Source organism: Diadema setosum, chromosome 3 (genome assembly GCF_964275005.1).
Source record: "Diadema setosum chromosome 3, eeDiaSeto1, whole genome shotgun sequence".
NCBI lineage: Eukaryota > Metazoa > Echinodermata > Echinoidea > Diadematoida > Diadematidae > Diadema > Diadema setosum.
The window spans coordinates 46,924,582-46,937,183 of NC_092687.1; the positions used below are offsets into that span (position 1 = coordinate 46,924,582).

Here is a 12,602-nt window from a genome sequence, read left to right on the forward strand (position 1 = left end):
AAAAGTTGGTAATCTGTATCAAAACACAATATTTTATGTTGCTTTCTACGAGACAGACAGAGTCCAATGAACTGTGTATACTGTGTTCTAGTCATGGCTTTTGTGCATGCATCTTTAAGATGGGCATGACTGCATTGGAGTGGGAAGAAGGGGGAAGGTAGAAAGACGGGATGCACTCACACACACACACACACACACACACACCTTCACTCCTGCGGAAACGTCCCCAACCAGCGGCGTGTGTGCGCCGTCGGGCGAGGGAGCCCCGCGGGAAATGCCCAGAGCGTATCTCGGAGCCTTCGCCCTAAAGCATTGGGCTTGTTTAATCACATCAATTAGACCGAATGGTTGCGGTAATTCAATCAACCCAGCGGCGCAAACGCACACCATATTGTTTCCCCTCTTCTGCCACTGTCGTCGTCGCGGAGTTAAACGCCAGCACAAATCTAGTCTTGCAATCCAGCCATTCCATTTACATCCTCCGTGCCTTATCAGTCATAATGGGCAGAAGTCTAATTGTATATTCACAATAGCATTTTACTAAAATATGTTGTAAGCCCAATATTGAATATTATTGAAATCAAACAATATCAATTAAGGTAAAGGTTTATAACAAACATTAAATCCAAAGGTGTAAAACATCAACACCCTTTTCATTCTCTTGTGGTAGTTTATGCAAAGAATTATCCCCTACTGCTACTTTCACTAAACTTCCATTTCTACCAAATGTATGTTCAGAAAATATTAGTTACTGATGCTCATGTTAGCTTCTTGAGAAAGGCATGGTTGTACACCAAGTTCAAGATTATGCTACATTGATAAGCCATTTATTCTCATTAGTGGAAATACAAAAGAGGCAGAGATTTTCATCACGTACTGTTGTTATTGTTGTTGTATTGTAAGGTTTGCACTGCATAGTCAAAAACAAGATGTACAACCTAAATGTATTTGCTGAGGCCATACTGTTGCGCATTGCATCCTTTTTTTTTTTGTCCACCATGTATCATTCTATGCTGTAGCCATGAATGAAGCAGTTAAAGTGTTATATCACAATCTCTGATTACCAGCTTACTGTTTAGAATGACAAATAATCAAGTGCCATCAAGGTAGTATTTGAGAGGAGGGTTTTTGACTGGAAGACTATCGTCTCCTCATGGTAACGATGCGAGAGAAAGAGAGAGGGAGAGTTCGGACAGCACGACACTCCTGACTAGTAGTGGACGCATAGATGCCTGCTTATTTATTGGGGGGCCTTCTTGAGAGATTGGGATGCAGAGATTTGAAGGAGAAGGAAAAGGAGGAGGAGGATGGAGAAACTTTGTTCCTTTTTTTTTCAGGAATGTTCCTCCATACTTTAAAACCTCTCCACAGATGTTGAGCTAAAGTGTGCTGTGGTAAACCACAAGGAAGATGAAAAAAGAAAAAAAAATATATATACTTCATAACTTTTGATTTCTTTGTCACATGACAATGTCATGACTGCATCAGTATATCTATCATCATGTCTTTTAGCTTAATTTATTTTTCCCTTTGCTACATGGCATTTGTTTCCTTCTTGTTAATGTGTGTTTGTGTGTGTTTGTGTGTGTGTGTGTGTGTGTGTGTGAACTTGACTCCTAGTTGATAATTTGGCCCCTCTGTGATATGTCATAATACATGCAGGAGTTCTGTATTTGACCATTTAGGAATAAATTCAAAACTATTAGAGATGTTACAAAGATATATTACCTTTATAAACGGGGATTGGTAGCAGAAGATTCTGATTATAGTAGAAAATTTTGATATTTTGCAGTGAGTCTTTTCATTTTCTTTTTTCCCCCAAAGTTTTTATGTTGATAATAGTATATGTTTTAAGGTTGACCGTAATATCCCCAGGTTATAGGACGATCCTACTCAATAGGGGTTTAATCTGGTAAGATATACCTTTCTTTTAAAACTATTGAAGTGTCAGCTGTTAATGTCTTTATCTTTCATCATTCCCTGCAATACTTGACACAATTCATTCGTCTTGGAGATATATTCTTTGTCCCCTTCTCTGACATTCAGCTAAATATTATTCCTTCACACATAAAATGGATGTAGGTTTATTGTTATCTAAAGTTTACTTAATATAGGACAATCCCCGAGGGCATTGATGCCCAATTAGGTCACAAACATTTTTTTTTTCCCAAAGGTGATTCAGACTAAAGGATTCTCTTGCAAGAATTCTCATCTGCTTTAGAATAGCTCAGCTTTGGAGAGGTATCCCCCCAGCCACAATATGTCAATTTTTGAGTAAATATTTTTGGTGTTAGAAATCAGTGCCTTTTTGCCGTGTTTTGGGATGCCCTGGAAGGACCAGAGCGCCAACAATTGACCGCGATCCATTACAGCTTGTTACACGATTGTCCTGCGCTGTCATCGTGTCGGCGTGTTAACGCTCGCTAAATGATTTATTTGTGTCAGGCGGGTGCCTTCAATGCGGAGAATGGTAACCTATTGATGCTCGCCCCGAAGCTATTTTGATTTTATCACTCTAATGATTTTTTCCCCCTGCACCATGTTCCAGCAATTGCTCCTGATTGATAGTGGATATGTGGGATTAGAGAAATCAACAACTTCTTCAGGGTATTTTTTCCTTTTCTTGAGAGGGAGAAAATAGATCAAAACAAACAGCCAAGAGTTAATACAGTTGTTGTTTTTTTTTTTAATTCTAGGTTTTGCTTTCATAATTTTTCTCTGAACTTGATAAATGTTTAGTGATGCCTGGTGAGACCTCTGTTTCAACCCTTTTGCCTCTGATGATTGCAAATGCCAGTGGATGTCACTGCCTTCTCAGAATCTTTATTGACACCATCCTAATGTGTCAAGAAATTTCTCTTGCTATGTTTTTAGGCTTTGAACCTTTTACCGCTTCACTGAAGTTCATTCTGAGCTGACTTTGTAGGTTAGCCATGATGCAACTACTTAAAAAAGAAACTGCATGTGATGATGACCTTGGTATATGTGTTTGTGAAAACAACAATGAAATGACCAGGGCCCTGTTTTATGAAAAGTTGAAATCAGTTATAAAGTTGATTTCTATCATAAGTCTATGGTAGCCTGTGTGTTAAGAAAATTTAAAATTGATAATATCCTTTGATAAAACAGCACCCAGAACAACCAAATGCCTGATCTCTTGAAATAAGATAGGTTTCACATTTTCTTTAATGAATGAAATCCATTAAAAAACTTTCATTCTGGCCATCTTTTTTTATCAAACACATGGAAAGTTGAATCACAATGAACAAGTGTGTGTGTGTGTGTGTGTGTGTGTGTGTGTGTGTGTGTGTGTGTGCGTGCGTGTGTGTGTTATGTGTGTGTTTCAGTAGATGTGTGTAACTTGTCATGTAGTTTAAGGCTGGTAGAATGTGCTGTATAATCTATACTGTCTCTGCAAGGCAATTGTAGGACAATTCAATAGGTTACACATTCCATCTCTCATGTGCTTTGCACAAAGAGTATCTAATGACAGGTCAGGTGATGAAAGGTAAAATAATGATATTTCATAATGGAGCATTTATGTTACCCTTATCTTTTGAAAAGAATATCTTATGTCATCTCCTAGGTGTAACATCCTTCTATCTTTTTTGATAGTGATTGAATGTTGTTACCTGTGAATTGTATGGAATGCAGCATTTAGTGCCTGCCACTTCTGATTTCCCTCAGAGACTTTTTTCCCCTCAACAATCCTTCACTCTGATCTTCTCCTACACATTGCCTTCTCTGAGCAACCCACCCTCCACACACTCATCTGAACCTGGAAGTATAAAACAAAAAATGCTGCTTATTCTGCCCTCCCCCCTCCCCCAACTTCTACCTCTGCTCTGCCTTCATTCATCAAATTAGCCCAATTTCAAGAAGAGTACTAGGAGGAGGAGAAGGAGGAGCATAAATTTGATGACGGAGCAATACCAGGAGACGGGATGCGATCCTTAGTGATATCATGAGGATGGTAGTATCTTCGCAGACACATGACACCAAATTGTCTCTTGTACCATATCACTCTATTCCACTCTCACTCTCTATCTCTCACTATCTATCTCTCTCTCTCTCTCTCTCCCTATCTCTATTTCTCTCTATCTCTCCCTATCTCTATTTCTCTCTATCTCTCCCTCTCTCTCTCTCTCTCTCTATCTCTCCCTATCTCTCTCTCCCTCTATATGCTATTTCTCTCTATATCTCCTTATCTTTCCCTATCTCTCCCCATCTCTCCCTATCTCTCTCTATTTCTCCCTATTTCTCTCTATCTCTCCCTATTTCTCTCTATCTCTCCCTATCTCTCTCTATTTCTCCCTATTTCTCTCTATCTCTCCCTATTTCTCTCTATCTCTCCCTATCTCTCTCTATTTCTCCCTATTTCTCTCTATCTCTCCCTATTTCTCTCTATCTCTCCCTATCTCTCTCTCCAATCTCTTTATGTTTCTCCATCTCTTTTCTCTCTCATCTCTCCCCCTCTCTCTCTCTCTCCCTCTCCATCTCTCCCTCTCTTTCTCTCTCGGCTGACCAAATCTACCTGCTGCCGTCTGCAGTGAATGACATGCTCAAATTAGGCAGATAATTAATTACCTATCCAATGAAATTCTGTGGAATTGATACAGTGATTGCCTCGTTAGGCAGTGGGTGATAGTTTCTGACTGGGGGAGAAGTAGGGGGCATTGTTGGAATCAAAGTGCTGTAAAGTGAAAGGGCCTGATACTAGGCTTTTATTTCTGCAAAATACTGAAATGAGAAATGTCAAACCTATTTTCATATTGCTATGTGTCAGTATGTGCTGTAGAAAGAACTTAAAACATAGTCTTGTTTCTAGACTTACTTGGAGAAGTACAAGTAACTTTCATCTGTGCTGACCCATAGATGCAATTCGTAAAAATTGTATGTGATAGTTTGCATCAAAGTTCTTGTTTTAAGGTATCTCAACTTTTCCTCAATTTTCTGTGAAATTTCAAATCATTAGTTTCTTTCAAAAGGAAGTGGTTGGCTTAGAGAGGTGCTAGAGTTTCGGGTTGCTGCCCAGCTGAAGTCACCTTTTTGTGTTGTGAAAATATTAATACACATTTTGTCTCTGAGTTCCTGAAAGGACAGCACTATCTATCTCAAATGTAAGCTAACAAGAAGAATAGACATGGTATCTTCAGCATTGTACTGATTCAGTCCAACAACTTTTCATATCTAGATTAATGAAAAGTACAGGTTAAGAAATTTATCTTATAAATAAAAATCTAATATCTTATATCCAAGGACTCTATGCAATTGAAATGAAATATGAAGATATCTGAGACAGGTATATTGATTAAGTCTTGACAGCTTTTCATTTCTATGTTAGGGCATAGTGAAAAGTGCAGTTGAAACAATGTGTGACCTTTTAGAGTGACATTGATTAATGAACATCATTTATGCAATACATAAAATTTGTAGAGTCACTAAAATAATGTTGGTCTAACTCACTTCCTTATATGCTTACTAATTGTAATTTATGATTTAAATGTCTGGCAGGCGGTGAGTTTACAAAGAACAGCTCCATTTCTTACTGGCTGCAAAAAGATAACAGCATAAAAATCAAAATTATTAAATCTGTATAGCCAAACAGTTTGGATGTGGCACAAGGACTATTTTCAATGATGTTGTGATATGACTGGATGTCAGTGTAGCCAGTAATATTTCTTCAATTCATTTATTGGAGTGGGACATATGGATGGTGTGTGCCGTGCTGTGGCCAGCGGAAAAAATATTCAAGCATCCCATGCTTTTACTGCTGCTACGCAAACACTGGCACACCGCTTGTTTTCATTTCAAATTTAGCGGGTGGAATAACTTGATTAGGCCATATTCCCCCGTCAGATGATTGGGTGGGATTGGGTAATTTTTAATGAGATTTCTGGAAATGAAAAAGAGAGAGGGAGAGACAATGTTATGGGTCCTATCTGCAGAAACCTGACTTTTAGATGTTCACTGGAAATAGTCAAATCTATCTTGCCAAATCATGATTACATTTTGAGTTTTCAGCCCTTAACAGCAAACTTGCCTTCAAGTTGTGGGTTTGTCCTTCTAACATAAATTTCACATTTGACAAAGTTCAAGAAATTATGCAATCTGAGTTGGCAGTTTTAAGCAATGTCCACAATGCAGTTAGAGGAGCTATAATTGATGGTCCATGTAGGAAATATATCTTCTGAAAATACACAAAATACACTTTTCTTGGAGTATTTCCCACATTCCATGTCATAATATTCTGCTGTTGTGAATTATTACGGATTGGAAATGTTATCAAGACATATGAAGCTGTGATGAATCAATGGGAATAAATGATAGCACCACTATCAGGTATACAGGTTGATGGCAATTCCTCCAGTCATGTTTGACTTTTTTTTTTGGGGGGGGGGGTAAAATTGTTGAAGAGTAGTTTTCTTTGGTTCATTGGAAAGTGGTGGCCACAAACTTACAGACTTTACACTGAAGAAATGGTTGCATGACTATGTGTGATTTTTTTTTTTGATCTTGCACTTAATACGAAGAGGATGAAACTTTTTTTTTTTTCGTCTCAGTCACTTTAGTTCTAAAGGGAGGTTCTTTGAACCAGGAATTGTTTATAGTCTGAAGGGTCTTGCTGTCTTTGTTTTGTTTTTTGTTTTTTTTTCCTCATTATTCTTCAGTGTTTGATTATATGTACACTGTAATGTGCTGTGCATTTTATTTTTAATAATTTTTAGTGTTCATAGTATTGCTATATGTTTCTCTTTATTATCATTATTATTATCATTATGATGATGATGATTATTGTTATTATTATTATTATTGTTATTATCATTATTATTAAAACTACTCCTATTGTTTATATCATAATTCCTACCTGCATTCCATGTGATATCAGATGTTTTCACAATCATTTGATATATAAAGACATGAAATAGGAAGGAAGTAATCTTTTGGCCTTTTTTCTAAACAAATAGAAAGGATTTGTCATGTGTAATGTTTTCAGTGGACTCCAGACCCCCCCCCCCTTCCACCACTCCACCAACTGATTGGTAGAGCAATTTTGTGGTTTCCACGGAAAATCATCAAAAAGCTGTAAAATCAAGGCTTCCCAATTATTGTGGCAGTAACAAGCATTACATGCATGGTAGACCATGTAATATGCTGCATTTTTAAAAAACAGGACTGTGCAATTAGGGGTACACTTTTTTTTCATGCTCTCCCAACCTCACAATCAGGCATATAGTTCTCTCTCCCTCTCTTCTCTCTCTCGCTCTCTCTCTCTCTCTCTCTCTCTCTTGCTCTCTATCTTTGTTTTATCCCTATCTATCTCTCCATCTGTATCTCTCTATGTTGCTATGTATATCACTGTCATTTTATCTATCCCCTTCTATCTATCTTTCCCTATATATATATATATATATATATATATATATATATATATATATATATATATATATATATATATATATACATTTATATATATATATATAGCTCCTTGTCTCTTTCTATCTTACTATATATGTATATCCTTATCATATATCTATCTCCTTCCTATCTGTCTTTTTGCCTCTCTACCTTACTATTAATATCTTTATCATCTATCTATCTATCCCTCCATCTCTCTCTTTCTCTCTCTCTTTCTTTCTCTCTCTGTATTTCCTGTAACCAATAGAAGATGGGTCCCAAGAATACTTGGGCAGGTGTCTATGGGAAATGCGTGTTATAGCAAAATCAGTCCGTCCTCAATCGGTTAATAACTATGTGAGGAAAGTTTGGTAGATGATGAAGCAGCCCCAAATGATGCAGCACACATACATCCAGTCTCGCTCCAAGCCCACATCCATGTACCCCCACCCCCAACAAAACCCTCGTCACTGTGAGGTATTTGATTTTTACACCTCGGTGCACCTTACATGCGGATGCTACACGAGAGACGAGCGCTTTTTCATGACCCAGCGCCTTGTGACATGCCTGGCTGGAGTGAAGCAGGGGGGCGTCCGTCCATCCATTGCCCACAAAATACACACACACACACATACACACACAGACACACACACATGGGTTGTCTCAACAAATCCCATTTTTGCATTTTCTCTTCCTCTCCATTTTATTTTATTCCGGGGGTGATTCCACAAGCCATTAACTCACAAGAGAGGAAGACAATTGAGATGTAAAGCATCATCAGATCTAAACATTATTGGCAACGAGATAACGTGTGTGAGGATTTCTGAGCTTAGATGCCAGATTTGTGTCTGGATTCCTCTGAAATCTCTCCCTTTAAACGGCTTGTGGAAATCAATTCATTTACTGGCCGTGGTTTTGGCTTGCTGCCCTTACAGCCAATTTCAGGCAGAAAAAAAAAATGTTGGAGAAGAAGCAAAAAAAAAAAAAAAAGACCCCTGTGTAAATTTGCTTTAGTTTTAGAATCATGCCAGATAGTCTGAATTTTCAGACCCATCTCAAGTAAACTTCTATCATCCATGCAGAGCGTATTATCTTCATCACTCAAAGATCAAAATCATAGAAAGTCCAGGAAAAATAACATTGATATTTTCACTAAAACATTTTGGAATCAAATTGTTGGAGTTCACTGTTTGATTTTTCAGTTTTCTCTTCCCTAAGCCCTATAAAATAATATATAAACTCCAATTTTGGGGAATATGAAAACAAATTGAAGTATTTGATATCTCACCCATGACCTGATAAAATAAACTGTAGCTTAATGATGTTGTAAAATTCCTTGTCTGTGTCTCTGATCTTATCAGAGATCTCTATGGTAAATCTTTTAAAATGTTATTACAGTCCGGTAGCATTTTACTTAAACCCCTTAACCCACTGAAGACTTGTCTTGAGTAAACTCCGGCAGGTGCTTATGGGAACCGTGTGTTATGGCAAAATCTCTTTGTTCTCAACATTAAAAGGTTAGAACTTCCAATTGAAGTATTTGGGATTTCTTTAAACATACATCCTGTGTACCTTGCATGCAGATTTTATAGAAGAGAGCACAACATTTCTAATGATGTACTAGCTTGTAATAAAGTATTTTAAAGGTAATTGTCGTATTAATTATGTTTTGCAGCTTGCAAACAAGCAAGGTCTGTGTTGGTTAGACTATGACCAAATACCTACGTGTGACTATAGTCAATTCTGCAGCCGTAGTTTGCCCAACGCAAATTCGTCTCGCATTCGCTGCAGCCACACGTCCATGTGTGCCAAGCCACGATGTGTCCCAAAAACATGTCTATACATCCGTGCAGTGATGTTTTGGAAATATGTATTGTGGACCATCATTTATTGTAATGGAACTGCTGATCGAACACTCAGCCAAACAGCAGACTACAACTACAATAAATGTCATCTATATCCTCAGATTGGAGTTCATTGCATACTTCAGAATTTGCTATGTCAGACCAACCATCCAAGCTTACACAAAACAGCTATAGTTTCAAGTATTTAGAGTGACAGTGATATAAATTCACACATTAGTTGAATGATAGTCAGTTTTTTATGACTCAAATTTTATAGGTATAGATATTAATGTCTGACTTGCATCATAAAATTGATTATTTGTCATTCTTTTCTCTCTTATCAAACAAATTGTTATCTTCTCACTACGATATTCAACATAATATCTTCCACAGTGAAGGGCAATGAATTATGTGTGTTAATATATGTCAAATTTCACCCCTGCATGAAATTATCTAGTTCGAGGAATCTTTTATTACAGGCTTTGGGAAGAACAAGGAAAATATATGTGCACTGTTGAGAGTTCATTTCAACTGTAGATTTTGGAGAGAGAGAATTTCAGTCTTTTCACGCAACCTACCTCACTTACCGTTGATCTCAATTTGCTGAGCCTCAGAAAGCCCCCGACGGTGTCGGTAAATGCGATGGTACCCGTCCGGTGGTTTGGCTTGATCGCCAGGCGACGAGTGAGCCGCCATATTTAAACTGTCCGCAGGTCGCGAGGTTATATAGCGATGAGTAGAAGACAAGAGTTTAGGCGCAGGAAAAAGGGGGCAGTCAACACACCATCCGGCCCTTGGTTGGATGGGAAGGACTCGGACTTATTTTTATGTCTCACTTTGTCACTTGCATTCATCAAATTACGTATTGATATTATATGAAAGTTATATGTTTATGATGCATATGTTTAGGTATATATATTTATATATAAATATGTGTGTGTGAGTGTGTGCGTGTGTATGTGAGTTATAATGTAATGTGCAATATGATTGTGGAATTTGTTATATTCCATGCAATGTGAAGAGACAAATGGTATACAATGCATAATTGTGATGGATTCATCATTTTATTCTAAAGTTGAACAACTTGCTGTTCACTCAAAGTATCCAAGTAGTAGAGATGTTGACAAGCAACTTGGAATAGCCTCTGCTACAATATATTCCAAGTGGTAGAAGAAAATATGTTGATAGACAGTAGAAGAGGAAGCAGCGTTACATGGATGAATGGCTACAATGTATTTGAACACAGTCATGCAAACTGAAGAAATGCACACAGGTGCACGACACGCCCGGAACATAACACACGGTTTACATTTACAGACATACCCGGACACGTTCACAGAAAAAAAAATGACAACACGTAACAGACAGACTGGTACATTAAAGTGCATCACACAAATATAAGTTATCATGATACAGGGGCAGATCCAGGAATTCTGAAGGGGTGGGGGGGGGCAACTAATATTTCTGGTGCCACTTCTGGGTTTCATATCATTTTTTTCTTTTTCATTTCTTTTGTTTTTCATGAAATATAAGGGGGGGGGGAGGTGTGCGCTGATTGCGCCCCCCTCTGGATCCGCCACTATGATATGCTTTAATAGGATCTGTATAGGATCGTCTTCCTGAAATCTTCTCCTTTTTACCATTTTTGTGCTCAAATATTTGTGTGCTTGTGTGTGTATGTGTGCGAACAACGTTAAGATAAAGATTGCATCGCATCGAGACAAAGTGTTTTAGAGTAGTCTGGAGGCAGACGGAATTCAAAGATTGAAATGTCTTGTTTACAGTTTTCTACCCCAAAGATGATCTAGAATAATATTTCTTTCAGCAAATATTTCTAGATGTTTTTGACTGGCATCTATGGTCATTTGTCACGCAGTGTTGCATTCATAGTAATATTATGTTGACCTGGTGTTATGGGTGGATACTGGTGCATTGCCTTTTAATGTACACAGAGATTGAACTGATAAGAGAGAGACTCAAAGTTGACAAATGACTGAACAAATATCGTGAGAATTCATGGTCCATGCATGTTTCTCTTTGCTGATACGAGGAGACCAATGCCCTGAGGGAAACATCATACAAAACTGCATAAAAACATAAAAAGAAAGAAAGAAAGAAAACTCCTCCTGCAATAAACATACATTCACACACTCCCACAGGATGATTGCAAATGAAAGAAGTCAGAGTAAACAGGGAGAATGAAAGTTCATTCCAGATCACAGTTCTTGCTGCCGATTTCGCCATTCATGGACAAATAGAAGGAGAAGGATAAATTGTGTGTAGGGTGCTGTCCTAGATTTGAAGAAAGTAGTACAAGAATGAACAGCATAGAGAACAAAACAATATTGAATCACCGTTATATCATTTAATCATCATGACAAACAAGTTAATATGTTTGATCCATCTCTCTGATATACATTTGATGATGTCATGTTCATAGCATGACTTGTGTAGAATCAGAAAGAAAAGGTACTAGACTATTAGAAAATGCAATTTTTCTCCATTTTCCCCCTTCGATTCTTGGCTGGACAAACCTTACTTACCACCTTGTTCTCCCACATAGGATCAACAATGCCAGGAACACAGTCCCACCCAATCAAGAGTGAGTAAAACAAACATTGTCGCCAAGTCATTTCTTTTTTTCACAAATACTCTACCATACATTCTTTTTGCTATCTTTCTACACACTCTCTCTCTCTCTCTTTTTTTTTTACCCCATCTTTTATGAAGCATGCCCTAATTCATTTGATCTCATTTCATAAACTCCATCAACAAAATATGTATTGTAAGTGTTGTATATCATGCAAGGGAATTTGTGGTTGAATTAACAACAAAGTCAGACTGTGGCAGAAATGTTTATGTGAAATTTTGAAGAAATGAGAAAAAAAAATGAAATAGGAAAAGTATTTCTATGGATGATGATGAGGAAGGTTAGATTACAAACTGATTCAAAGTGATTTATTATCTTGACTTTCACCAAATGGAAATAATTTGCACCAGTAAAGCCCTCTTTTCTAAGATACCTTTTTGGCATTCTGTCTATCATATGATTACAAAATAAAGTATCAAGAGATGGCAGTTATCTTGAAAAGAATAAAGAAAATGTTTGGGCAGTTGGGTTGCCAGGTGAACTAACAAAGAAAATGTCAATGAACATCTTCTGTGCATGGCCTACTAACACTCATAGCTATATCACCATCATTTGCTGCATTGCATCTTTCATGTTAAAGCAACATTGATTTGTATCTTGCCCAGGAGTGTATCAGGTAAATGTGATTTCACAGGGATGATTATAACTTATACATCACAGCAATCCAGACATTTTACAATTTGCAAGATTTATAGCAAGCCCCCCTTTTT

At 37.5% G+C, this 12,602-nt stretch overlaps 1 protein-coding gene across 1 annotated transcript in view; it reads left to right on the forward strand.

The window, feature by feature from the left end:
* The window catches only part of LOC140226433 (one cut domain family member 2-like), a 47,989-nt gene that overhangs the window by 8,391 nt on the left and 26,996 nt on the right, over positions 1-12,602 (forward strand). Inside the window, exon 2 of the mRNA XM_072306902.1 lies at positions 11,806-11,844. Coding sequence (XP_072163003.1) covers positions 11,806-11,844 — 39 coding nt within the window. The remainder of the gene's footprint in view (positions 1-11,805; positions 11,845-12,602) is intronic.